General features: G+C 35.1%; 1 protein-coding gene across 3 annotated transcripts in view; it reads right to left on the bottom strand.

Annotated features, from left to right (window-relative positions):
* Positions 1–19475, bottom strand: part of PCDH7 (protocadherin 7) — a 362079-nt gene that overhangs the window by 326234 nt on the left and 16370 nt on the right. For 2 of the 3 annotated variants that reach the window (XM_053458353.1, XM_053458354.1), the window contains one exon: positions 17377–18634. The exons of the other annotated variant lie outside the window; for it this stretch is intronic. In XM_053458353.1, coding sequence (XP_053314328.1) covers positions 18593–18634 — 42 coding nt within the window. In that variant the 3' untranslated portion in view covers positions 17377–18592. Of the gene's footprint in view, positions 1–17376; positions 18635–19475 lie in introns of those variants that run through there. 3 annotated transcript variants of the gene reach the window in all.

Here is a 19475-nt window from a genome sequence, read left to right as displayed (position 1 = left end):
GGTGTGTCACATCAGTGTGACCCAACACATTATATAATTATTTTTTCCCCTGTTTGCTATGTTTTGTGACAAAGTACCATGTCAGTGATGTACCATGCGTGTTATGGCTGAGCACAGTGTTCATGGAAAGACAGTGATGTTCATCAACTGTTCTTCTTATAAAACCTGTTCCTGGATGGTACTGGGTCATTAACCAAGCATTGCTTTGGGATTTTCTTCTCTGAGGGGGCTGCAAAGATCTCTTCATAAAACTGACCACCACCTTGATGCTTTCATAACCCATCAAAACATTCATGGCTGTTCCAGAGACATAAATAAATCTTTCTCTGCCCCTGACAACGCTGGCATGCTGCTGGTGAAATACACATCAGTTTTTTTTTGTAATTTGTGGGCTATAAATGGGAATTTAACAAATAGTTCCTGCCAACACAATGTGAAATTATTTTCTCTGCTAACATGAGTAAACTCTAAATGAGATCCCAAGTTAATAGGAATTTTAAGCCTAGGCTTATGGTATTTTTTCAAGTATTTGAGTGATGACAATCAAATAAATCTAATAATAAGGCATCCCATGATGGTTTTAACACCGAATCAATTTTAAGAACCACTATTGCCACAATTAAATATTTGTTGAATTTTTGATATTGTTCATTGGTGGGAAAATAATTCTCATCTTCAATTACATTCAAGGTGATCCTTTATAAAACTTTGAGTAATCTCTATACATAAGGTGTATGTAAACGCTGCATTGTATCATAATTATATAATATTTCATACACTTTATCTTTGACCTAATATGCTATGCATGTCCACTCTTTTTCAAATTTATTGATATTCACTGGCTAAAGGGACTTTTTACACCTAGATCTTCAATATATTTATAACCATTGCATTGTAACCATTGTGTGCTCTCAAAATAACATTGTTTTAGTTGCTTAACCCTTTTCTGTGCAATTACTGTATATACAATACAAAGTGTTACAGCCATGAATATTAAAGAAGAAAGAAAAATAACTGGTATTTGTTTTCGGTTACATATGCAGACAATAGGCAGAAATACTGCTATTGTTGAAAAAGGCTCATATGAAAATATGTTTCTTTGATGGGAATGGTAATTGCTTCTTTTACAGGATAAATTATTGCACTAAAAATAGGAAAAAATAGAAGACAAAAATGTACCCATGCTACAGTATATGACTTAAGTGAAAACAGATGGGAAACTTTTTTAACCTCTTGATTTCAAAAGGAAAAGGAAAGTAAATTAACTTCTGATAATTAAAAAGTGGACTACGGTAGATACATATAGCCATATGTGGAAACTCTCTAGGTTTGAAGAGCTGCTTGTAGTCACTATCCCCTTTACCAGGCCGTCGAGCTCCCCCTAGTCCCATAGCCACTCCCCCATGAGATGAGAGAAAGAGAAAGGAGAGAGATAATGAGAAATGGGGAGGAAGGAGAGAGATAAAGAAAAGTGGGAAAGATAGGAAATAATGAGAAGTGAGGGAGATAGGGAGAGATGTGAGAGATAGGGGGAAGGATGGAGATAAGAGAGAAAGAGTGAGATCATGAGAAAGGAGGATGATAGAAAAAGGGCAGAGATAATGAGACAGTGTTATGAAAGAAATAGAGGAGAGATAAAGAGAAAGAGGAGATGGGATAAAAAAGTGGAGAGAGAAAGAGGTGGGTAGATAATGAGAAGGGGGGTCAAATAGAAGGAGGGAGAGGTAGGGAGAAAAGGGAGAGATAAAGGGAGATAATGAGAAAGGAAATAATATGGGAGTTAGAGAGAGTGTGTACTTGTGCCTGCAATTTTGGGTGTCCATGCATAAACTATTTAATCTATACCTTCACACCTTGGTGTGTTATTCAGTTGATCTATACCTGCAATGCTATGCTTCAATGAGCTGTTTATTTGATCCATACCTGAATAACATGGGGGGGCACAATAAAGGCATGAACAAAGGTACTTTTGTGGTGATTATTGGGGGGGGGCATGACGGGGGTGGCCGGAAAAGGAGATCTGAGCAAGATGCCCTGCTCGCAACTCTCATGTCCATTTTGGGTCAATTGCTGGACTGCACCATTCATTTATTATACGATCAGCATAGTATTGGGCTCCTTCCTTGCCTTGTGCATGTGGTGTGAGGAAGTCTCATGTGGAGTCACACTAGGGTCAGAAGGAGGGAAGACCAGTACTTATGTTTTTTGTGGGGGGGGGGTGTGTTGGGGAGCACATGGGGGAGGGGGGCAAGTAACTTCTTACTCAAGATCCAATCAATATTAAAGATGGCCCTAGTTCCTTCTCAAGGACCAGCTTTTTAGATCAGAATAGAAGGTTGGCTATATGTAGTGGAAGATCAGACTCGTTAAATGGCAAATGGATTCAACATAAATTATGAAAGGCTAAGTAAAGCTATGTACATACAATAAGTTATGCATATACTTAATGTCAGTTAGATGTTACTGTTGAAACAATGCTTCATAACTGTCAGTCAAAATTACCTAAAGTAAATTATTCATCATGTGTATTATAAATACAAGGATAAGAAAAAGTAGAACTTTCTTTCTTGCCACCTCTGTGGAGTTATAATTACTAAGAAAGGCTACCAGATCGAGTTACATCATGTAGATCATTTCAGAACTCTCAAAAACGAATCTACCATCATTTTGCAGAAAGAAGAAGATTGGCTGCAGATCTCATAATTATAGCCCAATGTATACTGTTTCCACATCATCACCACTTAGCCACTAATATGATTAAAAGAAAAATAATTGACATTAGTGCACATCACTGCAACAGTAGAAGCTCATTACAAGCAATGTGGTAAAGCCAGTGCTGTTATGACTGGTGTTATAAGAAATCATCCCCATAAAAGTGATCTTAATATGTGTGGTAATAAATAAAATGCATGTAATGTATAATTCATTGGGATATAATGTATCACAGAAGTAGCAAAGTGGCTTCTATTTAACCCATCAGTCCACATGTTATTGAATGGGTTGTGTTGTAACTGGTATAAATGGTATACTTTTGTGCATGTGCAAGTTGTTTATTTTAACTTTTGTTACTGTGTTAAATCCCTTTAATGTCTTGCATATTCTAGGTGTCTTTTACAATCAGAAGTGTATATGTAAAATGTATCCATTAAAGCCACATTCATTTATAAACTCCACTGAATTGAGGCAACCCATCGATTCCTATTTTTTCTGATGTAATTTTTCTAGTGGTCCCAGTCTACAATCCACCGCAGTTAAGCCTAGGATTTAAATCACAAACCAAGCATTTTCAACCACCGTTAACACCAATTAAGGTTAAGACAGGCTTACTTTTAGATTTACAGCCCTTTGTTTATATGTCTCACTGTGAGATTTATAATTTATTAATGAATGTGTTCACCAACAGTGTCAAATAGGTTTGATATATAAACAGCTCTGTGGGGAATTCTGTGTCGCTCTTCCAGTATACAATAATATGAGTATATTATAATGGAGGGCACTTTTCAATAGAAGTTCAGTTCATTTGTAGTGGGAAAAATACTGGGTCACCTTCAGTAAGGAATGCAATTTTCACAATAAGGGCAGTAAAGACGTCACATTCTGGATCAAAGGGAGGTTGTTTTGGTTGGTATAACAAGGGTTTTTTCTAGCAGAACAATATTCAGAATCGGGAAGGAATGCTTCAATATGATTCAAGAGTTGTATATTAGTTGTATATTAAAGCAACATTACATCCGTATCAACTACCATAATGGAGTGTAGTTGATCATTAGAAAACTCTTATGTCAGCACAGCTAGATAGTGACTCTAAACCTTTGAACGGTAGTGCGTATAAAGCCTTGTGAATGTTTTGGAATTATCTGTCCTGCTGGATGGGGTATTGGACAATCCCTCTCAGCATTTTAGCTTCCAGACACTCGTAAGATGAGAGATGAGGTGACTGCTGAGTTGTAAGGGGAGAGATGCAATATGGGGGTATTGGAGATGTGGGGGGAAAACGCATGTTGACGAGAGATGCAATACTGGTTGAAGACCCATGTGGAGGAGAGGTGGTACAGGGTGGAAGTCCTATGTGGTAGAGATATGCTCTACAGAGGAGAAGATCCACATGAACCTAATAAATAGAAAGAACATTTCCTGCAAACCATAGTAACATCTAAAGGTTTATCAAAATGCAACTGAACTTACATACAGAATTAATGTAATGATACAACCATGGAGACAGATACTATGTGGAATGCATTTTTCATATTCAAAAGAAGAGGCTGATTTATGTAGCATAAAGTGCAAAATACCCAAATACCAGCTGTAGAAACACTAGATGGTAATATGTGTTATAGTAAATGAATGCTGAAAACAATCTTCCCTCGTTGATACATTCAGCATTTCAAAAGTAAGTTATTTGGAGCAAGAATTCTTGATGGAATGCCTTACTCTTTACAATGCTGCTAGCACTGGCAGTGATACATAAAGATAATAAATGAATCCTATTCTTCATGGATCATATCTTTCAGAAAATAACAGTGGAACAGTAACAGTCATTTCTCTTCCATCCCCAGCTGCCTGCTAGCGTAGATCAGAATTTCCATAGGATGCACCTAAAATATCTAGTGAAGATCACAGCATCTTGTACAATGCACTGTACTGTTAGCGTCCATGCTGCTGGAAACATTGTGGATTAGGATTTCATTAAATGATTAGATATTCCGAATCACACACGCATAAATTATCTTGATACACTTAATACGTTCACCATGTCAATAAGAAAAGTTGGTAGTCTGTTGACTGCCAATGGGGTGCAAAACATGATGTTTGTGATATTCAGAGGGTTACAAAGGCTGTCCCATTTTGTCATACATAAAATAGCTACCTTGTAAATTGAAATGAGAATTTTTCTATGAGTAACTCCTCCTGTGACCAAAACATCAAGTATCCATGGAAATTAACTGTTATCTGTATGTTGTGTGAGCTGGTATTAAAACCGGCGAAGGATTTACATACCAGCCACATCTGATAAAACCATTGCTTGAATGTGGGTTGTACATAGGGACGGGCTGGCACAGTGTAAGGGGGCAATTTTTCCCTGGGGTCCTGCAAAATTCTTAAAAACCACTCAGAGACGCAGGAACCTGGCAGGGTCACATAAGCTAGAAAGAGGCCTCCAGAAAGGTAAAGTGGGGAGGGAGGGAAGGAAGGAGGCATGGAGGGTTATCATGAATGTGTAAGTGTGTGTAAGAGTGTGTTAGTGTAAGGGTGTGTGGCGTTAGTGTGAATCTATGTGTGTAAGAGTGCATGTAAATATGTATTGCGGTATATATATTACTGGAGGGGGTCAAGGGAGTTGATGGGGCCACTTAGTTTTATCATGCCTCCTGGGCCCGAAGGTGTCAACCCTCCCTTGGTCGTACATCAGTGCTCAGATGTTCTTCTAGATCATGGAGCAGATATCAGAGGAGATCTACATAACATAAGTGGAATTGCCAGTTCTTTAGATCTCATTTCTTGGGTATTAGGCACAGCAAAGAACTCCTCAACCTCTTTCTGTGTTTTGGAGGTCATTGTAATATGAATGGGGCATGGCAGTAATAAGTTCTTTTTTTGTGCATGTATTCATATTATGTAAGATGGTATGTCCCCTTTAAAATGACTCTTAGACGATATGATACTTGTCAGTCACAACAAATTACATTCAAACCTACTTTCCATTATTCTAGCAACAATAGGTTTTCTTTGTTTCTATGGGGAAACATCACGTAAATGTTTCGGCAAACAATACGATAATGGATTTTTCAAGCTATTAAAGTTGGGGACACTTCATAATCAAAGTGTTTTTTTTTTTCTCTCCTCTCGTTTGCATAATTGTCCTTCTTGATATACAGTGAACAATTATAGAGCTTTTAACATTTATTGTCTCATTTACAGCCTCTGGGGAAAACTGAAATTCTACTGCAACTGCTACATTTTATTTAAAGTACGACCGAGAAAATGAAGATTGAAAATCTCCCATTCTTTCAAATGTTCTTATCACTTGCCTGCTTAACTGGCATCTAACACCATGCGTCAGAGTAACTTCAACAAAGAAAATAATTTTTTTAACTCTAGGTTAATCCAGATAGATTCACTTCACAAACGTATAGCTGTTTTTATATATTGAGATTTGGGCAATTTTCTTTTTACCATTGGGAGTTTCAGTCTGTGAATTTTTGAGTTTCTGTACGTTTTTGACATTCCAGCAAAAGCTCCCTTTAGGATACTATATGGACCACAAGAGGCTTCTTAAGTATGCAATTCAATGCGTCTTCTTTTCTTCATTCAAAAAAAAATATCGTATATTTCAATGTACGGCATTTCAAGCTCAATTATCGAATTAAATTATATAGTGAAAATATCACCAGACGTGAAATGCAGCACCACGGATCAATCACCCCTTTCATGCCTCTAACTCAACAGCCTTTTGATGTTACAAAAAAAACTAATCTTGAAGTTAGGGCTCATACACACATAAATCATTGTGTACATTGGGCATTGTTCTTGATGTGTTCAATGACACAATATATAGAATGCCTTATACCTTCCAAGCAAAATTTAACATCCAAATGTTTATATTACACAAGTCTTTCCTTCGCATTAAAATAATTACAATAATAAATCTAAAGTGTAATAGTAATAAAAATAATAAAATATATTGAAACACAATGTTTAATCCAACACGTTACAATATATTTGTTTCTTTTACTTAACTTTTCTGCATGTAATAAAAACATTGTTTTGTACTTGCATAGTGGCCGTCTGTCTTGTCATTTCACTATTGTTGTTTCTCTCCCAAATATATAAATACAAATGACAAGACATATATATATATATATATATATATATATATATATATATATATATATATATATATATATATATATACACACTCAAGGGGGGGAAGGGTTGTGGTTATGTGCTCCTGCACTTTATCTTCCCATAGGTAGACCTGTGAATGCTACTGATGGTTTTATGGAAGCTTGTAAAGAGCGTTACAATGTGTGTTACAATCATATAATGTGCAGTAATAGTCCTACTCTAATAACAGGTTAGATATCTGCGGTAGATTTTATCTCTTGTCTAACTAACTCGTTCTTGCAGACCTGCCTGCACATGCACGTGATGTTTACGATCAGATTATGGTGTTCTTGTTGCACACAAAGATTTTTACGCGATGTCGATTAAGAGGACGAGACCCCTCTTGCTAGCACTGCGTCTGGGAAACCACAAATATGATTCACTTTAACTCTTTACTGACCAGGATACAATCACAGGCCAAAGAAAGTTGCCCCGTTGTGCCTCATCCTGTTTAGTCATTTGTCTCCAATATGTCTGTAATCACGGTGGATTTCATCATTACTTCCTCTTAGCTGAGTACACGGTTGCTCGTGCGGTAATTAAGTTCCCTCGGTGCACACCTTTTCATGTTGCAAGCACTGTTGCTTGCAGGCAGGGTGTGACGGAGGTGCTGATATGCTCCTGTTTAGAAGAGATGTGCAGAAACCTGCCTGCCCTACATTTAAAAGGAGCAGGATATGATTACGAGGAGGAGCGGGGACTGGCATGTCACACCCTGTTATCAGTCCGTCAGAGTTTGTCAAAACTAGTCACAGCTATGGAAATCCACGATATTATCTGCACGTGGCCTGGGAATTAAAAAAACCCAAATGTTTTCTTATAGTAAACCAATCTAGTTTTCATTTCTATGGTTTTATGTTCATCTAAGGGTGTTTTGTGGTCTGTATCTGCTAAATTATCATCATTATCTCAGATGTTGTTATGCTCCGACAGGTTCAGCAGGTAGAACTTAGCAAAGACTATATATTCTTAAAGGTAATCCTTTAGTTTATATCCAAAAGCATTGATTTAATGTTTATTTGGAAACAAATTGAGCTGTATGTTGTGTGAAACACAATGGTTGACAAATGAGATTAGACAATTTTAGTGGTTTGCGACCTACCCAGGTTGGATGGACTCTCCTTTAAGGCATTAGAACACCTGAGGGCTTTGTTTGCTTAAAAGCATTTCTTTGACTAAAGCGTATCTGCCCAAGGCTTTTAATTCAATAAACTGGGAGTTGGCCAGTGAGGGGAACAGTTTAGGCTTTTTTTACTTGATTATAGAGGAGGCCCTATATAATATATAATTAATTTGGGGGGATTTTTCATAGATTTAAGGGAGAAATTCCCTGAGGCTGGCCCTTTTATTAATGTTTTGTGAGTTGAAATGTGTAACATAGCGTTTACTGGACTTGCTCCATCAGCAAAATCGATTTAGACCATTTTTTTATTTTGTTTTGGCCATGTTTGTCATGTTTCAGACCAAAAAAAATATGTTCCTGACTTTTCAGTTCCGACGAAGTTCAGTGGGTTTTTTCTTTCAGAAACATAAGTCCAATAAGAGCAATATTTCCAATGGGGGAGGTCTCTTCCACTCAACGCAGGAGCATCTACAGCTTGGAAAGAGACCGAGACTAGACTTTGTATTACAAGACAGTATTTAACACAATACAGGCATAATATTATAAAAAGCTTGGTATGATCAGGGGTGACAGCTGGGGAGGAGGAAGAGATGATTATACCCATGGTACTCTATTTTAAAAATATGGAGCAGGTACCAATAGCTTCCTCCTTTTTGTTATTGTTTCTGTATTTCATAACATTTATGCCCATACTGTCTGCTTCCTGTGCTTTTGTTGTTTTCTACCTGGCTTCTTGTATGTAGTGATTATGTTTGGGATGAGACTGTTTATTAAGCATGTTATATGATCTAATGGGTTTAAGCTGCTTTATCACTGGGCCACTTATCTGGGCTGAACGTCCTTCCCAGTCCTTCCCAGTCCTTCCCAGTCCTTCCCAGTCCTTCCCTACGTATAGATTATCCACCCTTGGCAGTTTTACAGAAGAGTCAAGACAGCCAGCTCAACTTTAACAGGAAGAAATTAGCCAGATCCAGCATTTCAACTTTCACTTATTCTGTTTTAGATGAATCCTTACAGTATACAAAATAAATGACTGCACGGTGATATTATGAGGCTGTACAGGCGTGTATATGTTTATTTTATTTAAATCAAATGGTAACTATGGCGATTTCAATCCTGAACTTACGTGACAAACATTCACAGCCAATCGCGTACATACTACTCTAACTTACAAGAGAAGAAAAGAAAAATATGTATTTATGGGTATGAAAATTGAGCCCCACAGATAAAGAATAGAATAGTTTAATTGTTGACTTGCTACTTCAATCTTTTTGTGACATTACCAAACACTTCAGCCGGCACCTAATCTAGTCTATGTATGCTACTAAATATAAAAACAAGGCAAGCATGTGGTCAGTCAACATAGCTCACACATACAAGAATATGTCACACACCTTAATGCCATATACATTGTAGGCTCACTCAACTATGAATTCTATCTATACAATGTACTCCATTCTGGCTTTATGCCTTAAAGGAGCATCAGAATGTAAGATTCCAGTAAAAATACATTTCTACATGGAGGGTATGGAAGAAATACCTCAACTGCACTGGTAAAAATTTGGGATTTAAAAACTGCATTGCAATTAAGTTTGGAATCTACAAATCATTCACAGGTGTTTATTATTAATAATGTTTCAGAACAGGTTTGCTTGGAGGTCTTCCAATCTCATGGGAAATTCTTTTTTCCTTGAGCATTTCATGCAGTTCTGTATACAGTAATGTAGATTAGCACTGACTTAGATCTGGTTTTATCTCATTTTGTTCCAATAAACTTCCTTTATCTAAAGACCTGAAAGGCTGTTATTGTTGTCAGTCATGTGATATTTTGGGTGACTTTCCCTGATCAAACTTCTTTATGGCTATGCTAATGAGGTCCATTTCTCCATAGACCTTCATTAGTCAGCGTGTCCAGCTTTGTGATCAACAGTGAGCCATTCTATTGCTTACCACAAGGCAGTAAGTAAGGAATCAAAGTGTTTGCCTAGTAGACTGAGCAACTTTAACAGGTCTAGAACACATAGAAAGGATTAATATCCCTTTACCTGAAAACATTATACCAGGCAAAAAATAGAACTGTTTAAAATAGCAAAACAATAATTTTGAAAATATATTTTTAAACTTATTAAAAAAAAACGATGGGACTTTATTTTTAAGCAAGGGAGCAGGGATTTTATATACTGTCTAACATTTTATAATAAAGAGTTCAGTCATACTTCCCCACATCTGTACTATTTTTTCTGTTCTTACTAAAGCAGGTTGGTGAGTAAATCAAGTCATTGCTATATATATATATAGATAGATAGATAGATAGATAGATAGATAGATATAGATATATATCTATATCTATCTATCTATATCTATATCTATCTATCTATATATCTATATATATATATAGATATATCTATATATATACATATATATAGATATATATATATATATATATATACATATATATATATATATACTTTAAACACAAATAATACAAATACTTACAATATGAAGTGGAACACAGAAATGCTCTTTTAATCGTTTCAGAATGACGCGATATGTAGCAATGTGAGACTGTGCGACTTGAATTTTATTGTGAGCAAAGATAAACCCCAAGAGACAAATCTGCCCTGCAATCAAAACCTTTATGGCAAATTCGAGGTAAGCCATCACAATGGGAATTCTATCGTCAGACTGGGAAAAATCCCTTTAGCTCAGCTTTCGGATCTTGTTTGACTTGCATTTAGAATAGAGATGAAAGAATGCTTTTCAGTTCCACATTTAGGAAAAGCAACATGCAGGCGCATTCATCCAGTGCTTGAGGGACCATAGTGAATACACATTACATTCTGCCTCTCTAGTTAATATACTCAGTCTGCAAAGCACCAAAAGAGCTTGTAACGCTAATAGATTTTCCCTAGCTTGCTATTTGTTTAGAGAAATAAGAAGTTAATATGAACATCACGCCTATAGTGTCTAAGATCACAGGCACCACTTTCTCTTTCACTCTTAAAGGTCTGCGTAAGTTCCATCCGTTCAAAATTCATTAAAAAGTGTAGTTCCGCTTGGACAAAGCATTAACTGCACTCTCGTATATACCTTAGCACATCTGTCATTTTCGGATAAAAACACCACAGACATTTAAAAAGCGTTTATTCTAGTCTCTATGGCAACAAACCATCCGTGGTTTCTTTTGTGTCACATGTTTATTAAGTGTTCCCAACACAAATTTGGATGAAGTAAAATTTTACATTATTAAATAATTATTTCTGAGTAAGGTTTGGACATACAAAAAAAAACACTCAACATGGGAATGACGTCCGTAATGCTTCATTTAGTAAACAAAAAAGGGTTACATTTGGCCGTAGGTAGAAAAGCACTTTTAATGGCTTCTGGTGGTGGTCTTTCATCACTTAGAAATGAACATGCGAGGGCATCGGGCTAAGGTCACCACCTCCCATTTTTATTTCTGCTAGTATGCGGCCATTAGTACTATGCAGGGTGCTGCATAAAAAGTCAGAAAATGTCAACACCTTTGTATGTTAGAAAAGAACCTAGAAATAAAATGCAATCATTATGACTGCTGAGAACAATGTTGATGAAGAACTCATGACCCGGTTCGAGATGAAGGCACAGGTCAAGCATTCCTAGGCTTCTTCTCAGCTATCAGCTAGATTTAATAAAACCCTAACAAGCTTCTAGCTACTATGTATTGATTACACAAGACCCACCTCGGGGCGCATTCCTCGGTTTTATTCATGTGGTCCTCCTTGATGACCTTGCTATTGTTTACTAGGAATTTAGATAAGGTTATTCCTGTAAGGCAATGCACCAATTCTAAGATAATAACAGAAGTGAATTGCATTGGGTGGGTATTTTTTTTTCCGAAAGCTAGGTTTTTTTTTTCTTTTATAAGTGACACACTCTTGTACATACTGTCCTGTAGCTGGATCTCATTATTTTTCGTTAGCAAGATTAGATAATAAAATGTAGAAAAGATTAATGTTGACTTGCTGCCTACAACTCATTTGGGAGTCTTTTTTCTATGTTTAAGAAAGCTCGAATTTACCAAGACAGAAGAATATTTTTATCATTGCATCCTATTTCCACTTTAAGCTTCCTGAGATCCAGTGTGGCATTTTTTGTCATCATATTCCAACTCATTGACCTAACTGACTACTTACTTTTTTTGCCACAGGCACCATCTCAATTCAGAATATATGTTGGTTTTGGCAAAAATAGAACTTGTTAACCTAATTACAATTTTAGGATTGCATACACCTTTTCTAACATAGACGTTTATTGAATGATTTGTGTAAAACAAACATAAAATAGATTAAAAAAAAGGCAACCTAGATTTCAGTAACAATCTGAATAGTGGGGATGCCTATAGGTAGGTTTGTACAGGTCAAATTGCCCACAATTTGTTTTCCCTGGTGTGAACATGTCACAAAAAAGACATTAAAATGTCTATGTAATGTTGGATCAGAAATTATGACAGTTCTGGGATCTACCAGTGGTATAAAAAATCTAAAAAGAAGTTGGAATTTTGATATTTCCTGTTAATCAGTGCTGTGTTCTACTGGTAAAACCAACCATTATTTTGAGGTTTAACACCTCATAACATAATACTATATATTTTTTTAATTATCATTTATAGTGTTTGTTTTAAGTAGAATAGTTTATTTAAACACGTTTTGTTAAGAAAATTACAACCATAATCGTCAATGGCACATGTACTTCTGACCATTCTGTTAATAACCCATTCTGGTAGCTTCAAATAGCAAATGGATCAGCCGCTATAATTGGAGCCTAAATATACACAGGTGTGGAATTTACCACAAGTAGCATCACCATCTTTGTTTTCAGAGCCACCTGGACTATAATTACTATTTGCATCCAAATTAAATCTTTAGTCTCCTTTCCCAAGACCCACCCATCCCAGGTAAATAGGAGTTTAAGGAGAGTTCAGATTGTGCAGTGTACTTAATAGACAAACAATTACTAACATGCATAGGTCACGTGAGCTCTCATTAACCCTTTCCTCTTAGGGGAAGATGTACGGTATCATTTTTGTATGATAATCAATAGAGTTTGTGTTTTAATTGAACATTTGACCAATCAGCCTTAAAACAAAGAAAACATGAGAACTTCAGAAATGTCATTCTTTGGAATGTAAGCTCTGAATCTTAACATATCTCCCTATCTGCTTTGTTATTCCCTCCCAGCTAAAATACTTCTAAGCACATCAGCCTAAGGTAAAACAGAGGGATCGTGCCTAGAATGTAGTCTAAATTGGTCAACGCCTGTTTATAAGAACATTAGCATTTTCAAATATACTGACAACCTATATTACGTTGTTAGTAAATAATCGAATTAGAATATATATTTTTAAAACCTTTACAGACGGATTATACGTTTTTATCTTTCTGAGCCCATCCCTAATGTTCCAGAACATGTACATAGTCATCCTAAACTTCTCACAGTTTCAAATCTGAGAACTTTTCGTTTTTTCTTGGCTAAGGAATGAATTTGCTTTTTTTTTATACTTGAATTTGCATTGACAGCAGATCATAAAGTCTTACGAAGACATTAAAACATGTTTAAACCTTTTAAAGAAAGGCTTAGTCAAAGGACTTTTCAATAAAGCTAATTTATTTTTACAGTGTCAGCAAAAAAAGGTAGATTTTTTTTCCCCTTAAAATTTGCATTTGGCACTTTATTAAAATAGACCAAAATATTTACTGTTTCATACAAAAAGTATCACTTTATTCACCAAATGTGCACAGGATTTGCAAATACAGCAGTTTTTTTCATTAACAATGAAAATTTGCAATTTTGTTCATAAATACTTTCAAGACAAACCCCCCCCTCTCAATTAAAAAAAAATGGAGATGCAGCCGGTCTAATCTAAAGATTAAAATTAGGGTAATAAAATAATACAGGGGTGTAATTTACCTTATAGGTGATAATAGGCAAAATGACATTTTTTTAAATCCTTGAATTAATTTCAACCCATCTATGCATTATTGTCTATTATATGGCAGGTATAGGGAGTTATGAACCAGAATGATTAATCGGGCTGTTAATACATCTAGGCCAATCTGGGCCTTTGTATTTAATTATTTCCAGCATTGAACGCGGCCCATTATTAGAAAATAAATTACAGGATACAATTCAAATACAATTACTCTATACAGCAGATCTGATTTTTCTGTAACAGTTCCATGTTGGTGCTAATGTAACTATTTTTTTACCCAGGAGCAATAAATCTACAATGTATGTTTTTTAATAAGGTTTCCAATTAAGGGAAACAGCATTTATTCTGGTTTAAATACATTTTCCATTCCATAGGCTAAGGTGTTTTTACCTTCAACACACAGAAACTTCTCAAGAGTCTTACTTAACCTTCTACTACGACAGAACACTATGATGCTATCAGTATTGGCGACTGGAACTCAATAATTGCAGTTATTACATACAAACAGTGACAAGAAAAAGTACTGAACCCTTTGGAATTACCAGCATTAATGTACACATTTGTCTTAAAATATATGATCTTCTTCTAAGTTATAATAATGAACAAATACAATCTGTTTTAACTTGTAACACACAAATGATTGTATTGTTCCTGTCCATATTGAATACATCATTTAAACATTTACATTGTGAATTCCTATGCTAAACACTTCAACAAAAGCTATTTGGAGTCAAGAGTTAGCAAACCTGGAGTCCAATCAATGAAATGGTATTGGAGGTGTGTTTTAGTGCTACTTTGATATAAATACACTCAAGCATTTTAAGTTTGTTATTCCCAAGAAGCATTACTGATGTGAACAATACCTCACAAAAACAAAATCCCAGAAAACCTACAATCAAGAATTGTTGATTTGCAAAAAGCTGGAAAGGGTTACAAGGTAATCTCAAAGGGTTTACATATTCATCAGTCCACGGTTACAATTATTTGTAAATCTAGTACTATGGCTACTCTCCCTAGAGGTGAGTGCCCAGTCAAGATAACTCCAAGGGCACAGCACAGAATGCTCAATGAGGTAAAACCCCACGAAGTGAACCAGTGCTCTCCAATTTAACTTTGTTGTTTGTCTGAAGTTTGTCAAGAAGCACCTGGACAATCCATAACACTACTGGAAAAATGTTTTGTGGACTGATCAACCTAAGATTGAATTGTTTGGGAAGGACACACATCACTACATATGGCGTAAAAAGGTAGTGAGGGAGCATCATGATTTAGGACTGCTTTGCTGCCTCAGGCTCCGGACAGCTTGCCATTATGGAAGGGACAATGAATTCCCAAGTCTTTCAAGGTATCATACGGGATAATGTCAGGGTAGCTGAAACTTAATATAAGTTTTATCATGCAACAGGAAAATTACCCTAAACATCAAGGTAAATTAAATACATAATGGTTAAAAAAAATCAGCCTTTTTGAGTGACCTAGCCAGAGTTCAGGCCTTAACCCATTAGAGATGCTGTGGAATGACCTCAAGAGAGCCGTTCACATCAGACATCCTAGGAATATGGCTAAGCTTAGGCACTTATGTTAACAATAATGCACTGTGAATATTTAATGGATGTATTCGTTGAAGACATGATAGAATATGATTGTGTGTTATTAGCTTAAGCACATTGTGTTTGTCTATACTTGTGACCTACATATAGATCAGATCACATTTTATGATCAATTAATGCAGAAACCAGGTAACTCCAAAGTGGTAATTTACTTTTTCTATCCACTGTGTGTGTGTGTATATATATATATATACAGGGCCGGACTGGTCATCTGGCACACTGGGTAAGTGCCCAGTGTGTGGCAGCTGCCCAACATAGATCCATACACAGCCGATCTACTGTGTGGTCATCCACACTTAGGCATTATCTAGGGCTGTTATCCCCGGTCTGGCCCTATATATATATATATATATATATATATATATATATATATACATACTACTGTTCAAAAGTTTAGGGTTTCTTTGCTGTTTCCATGGAAACAAGGATATTTCTAAATTTTAAACTTAAACTTGAATTAGCCAACACAACGTGCCACAGCATTGATGGCTGCTGAGGGCCTCTGTATGCATATGAAGATATTCTGTTAATCAGCTACAATAGTCATTTACAACATTAAAAATGTCTACATTGTATTTCTGATCCATTTGATGTTATTTTAATGGACAACATATGTTTTCTTTTATAAACAAGGAAATGTCTAAGTGACCCCAAACTTTTGAACGGTTGTAAATATAAACATACACATATGCAGTAAATGTTGTTGGATTAAGGGAAGTGAAACTTTCAACAGCATAAAGTGGCACTATCACAACTGACTTAAGTGGCAGATCCCTTGTGATAATGCATCTGTTCATTTGTAGTTGGTCAAGACATTGCTGATAAAAAGTGCAAATTGTTTTCACTTTGTTTTATCGATTTCCTCTTTTTCAGTTTCATTGGGATGATAATGTCCCATTTCATACAACACAACAATTTCAAGGCAAGAACATGAGCATGGGATTTGCCAAACCCTTTGCATTGAGATGACTCTTGGGAAACATTAGGAACCAATTATGCCTTCTAAAATAGTGCTGGATTATTTCAAAGTGCATAATTTTTAAAATTTTTGGTATTTTGGATGAATATTTTTTTTACTCTTTAATTATAAAAATAGCACCTCTTTTATAATATAAAAAAATATACTTTCAATGAATTTCCCCTCCTTTCCTGTATAGTAAATAATGCTGTGGGCTTCATTGTTTTCATCTTCTTAAAGGGAAGGTTCAGCCTAAAATCTTAATAATAATAATAATAATAATATTTGCTGAATTCCAAATTCTGGTGGTCAGTAGCCATGTCATTTTTAAACCACAACTGTTTGCCAAAATAACTGATGCTATAATTTAAGGTGCAATATAACTTAGATATTGTTAAATATAGGTGAGCCTTTCCCTTTAAGGCTTTTCTTACATTTCAGTTTACCCATTGATCCAAAAGATACAGTCTTAAAAAAGTATCTACTCACAAAATGAGAAACATTCTTGTAGCGATTTTAACAAATACTTTCTTTGTGCAAATGTTCTCTTCAGCCGGTAAAAAAAAAAAAAACAACAAAATGGCTATTAAGTTCATATAGATAAGAATAGGCATGGGGAAGCTAAAAAACCATGATTTGAATTCCAGCCTTTATTTTAATGTGATTTGTATTGTACTGTAGCCGTGTTTTGTCTGGAAGAAAATCTATCAAGAAAAATAAAATACTAAGTCTATGGTTTAATGCATGTGTTGAGTGTAGAGTAACTTGCATTACTACAATCCAATAGATTGTAAGCTCCTATGGGCAGGTCCTCTTCTCTTTCCGTACAGTTGTATTTTAATGTGTGTTACTGCTATTGACATTTTGATTTGTCTTTGTTAGGTGTTTTTACAGTCCCCTATTGTAAGAGCGCTAAGGAATCTGCTGGCGCCAGACATGGACTGTCCGTCTGCCACACCAGACAACTGCCAGCATCTGGATATGTCCAGCTGCACCCTACACAATCAGAAAAACTTAGCCTTAAAGGGCCAGGGGTGCCTCATTATCGCTAGTCCTGCCCTGGCTAGTGCTATATAAATAAATATAATGTAATCAATGGCACATACATAATTTTCCCCGGTGTTTCTGTGTATATCTGTGCAATAATTACTATTTGTTGGTAGCAAAATGTGCATATGTCAGCTGCATGTTCAATTTGTCCTCGTGAACTAAAAAATATTACTTTTGAACAAAGCTTAAACAGGTTACCTAAGTATTATGTAGTCATATGCAATATAGAAAATGTAGATTTTTTTTGTAGAATTAGATATTGCTTAAGTGTTCTAAATGCTTAAATTCAGCCAGGCAAAAAATGTTTTTTTTTTTTAAGTATATCTTAATAAGGTTTTATGTAGTTACTGTGAAGGCATGCAGAACTTCAAACACGCAATTTACGCAAAGCTTTTCAATGAAAGCCCTGTAATGTGTATTTATAATAAATATTCGTCTTTATATAATAAATATATTTTTTATTTATTTTATATTATGAAAATAAAAATGTTCCTTCGCAAAACATCGCACTCTAGTCCTTTCTTCTGCTTTTTTTTTTTTGATTGCATCTTTAGTCCACCATAGCAGAAAAAAAAAAATACATAACATTTCACAAACCATTATAACATTGTACATTTCAGAAATCACAAAAGGCTATAAGCATTCAAAGAAAATGATGGAAGGGTCAATAGAACCATTTATACACACAGCATACCTTTTGATTGCACACTTAAACCATACGATGGCTCCTTAGGTATTCCACAGTCTTGTTTTGTGAAATCCATTTTGTAATAAGGCAAGTAAAAAAAAAACTAATACCTAAAAAGGAGTTTGTTTTTCATTAAATGTATATATAAATGGTTTTCAAGGCTTCCCAGTGTTTCCGATGCAAGTGACTTGTAGCTTCTTTCATTAATTTGGGTAGCAGAGTCAATCTATATACACTGATTAGAGTAACTCTGTATGCAAAATAGTCCCACAATCACATTTTTCTAGCGCTTTAAGACAGATATTTTTCAAGATGGCAGCTGAGGTTCACAGGAGGAGTGTGCAGTGACCTGTGGATAAATAGAGGTCTTTCAGTTTCAAGTTTAATTATCCCCAATGAAAGAGGACTTACAAAATGATATGAAATTTACAAAAAAAAAACACCTGAAATAAATATTGCTTTCTGCAGTGGTTAGTATTGGAATTCCCGGCATGATTACAAGGCAACATTTATTGCTTAGAGCAAATGAAAAGATAGTTATCCATGCATGTTCTTGTTGTTAGGTTATTGAGGGCATATAGCTGCAGATAAATTATAATTACTGGAATGAGATAGACCAAATTATCTCAATGCAATGGCAACAATTCCAATATTACTATTTTTCCCAAATAAAATTCTCACCTTTAAACAGATGGAAAATATTTCTTAATCTCTATATATCTATATCTGTCATATATATATATATATATATATATATATATATATATATATATATATATATATATATATATATATATATATATATATATATATATATATATAAGCAGAGCATATATATATATATATAAGCAGAGCAGCCTACCAATTCATTTTCTGTAACTGGTTAGAAGAGTTATTGAATTGTTATAAAAGTTTAGTACAAGCTAAAAAAAGATGCCCATGTTGGAAATATAGGTAATTTAAAAAAAAAGAAGGAAGGAAGGAAGAAGAGAAGAGAATTGGAAAGGAACAACTCATCAGAAAGGAAGCTTCTGATTTAGCAGTTGTATTTTTTTGTCCTACTTGCCGGTTTGAAATTAATTATTAATCATTTTTAAAATTACATATATATGAATAGATTCTAAAATTACACATGCAACATTTTAGTCTAATTTTACCTAGAAAATAAACTTGATGTATATTTGTTTAAA

The sequence above is a fragment of the Spea bombifrons genome, chromosome 1 (assembly GCF_027358695.1).
Source record: "Spea bombifrons isolate aSpeBom1 chromosome 1, aSpeBom1.2.pri, whole genome shotgun sequence".
In the NCBI taxonomy this organism is placed as follows: Eukaryota; Metazoa; Chordata; class Amphibia; order Anura; family Pelobatidae; genus Spea; species Spea bombifrons.
This window is presented reverse-complemented; position numbering and strand designations above follow the sequence as displayed.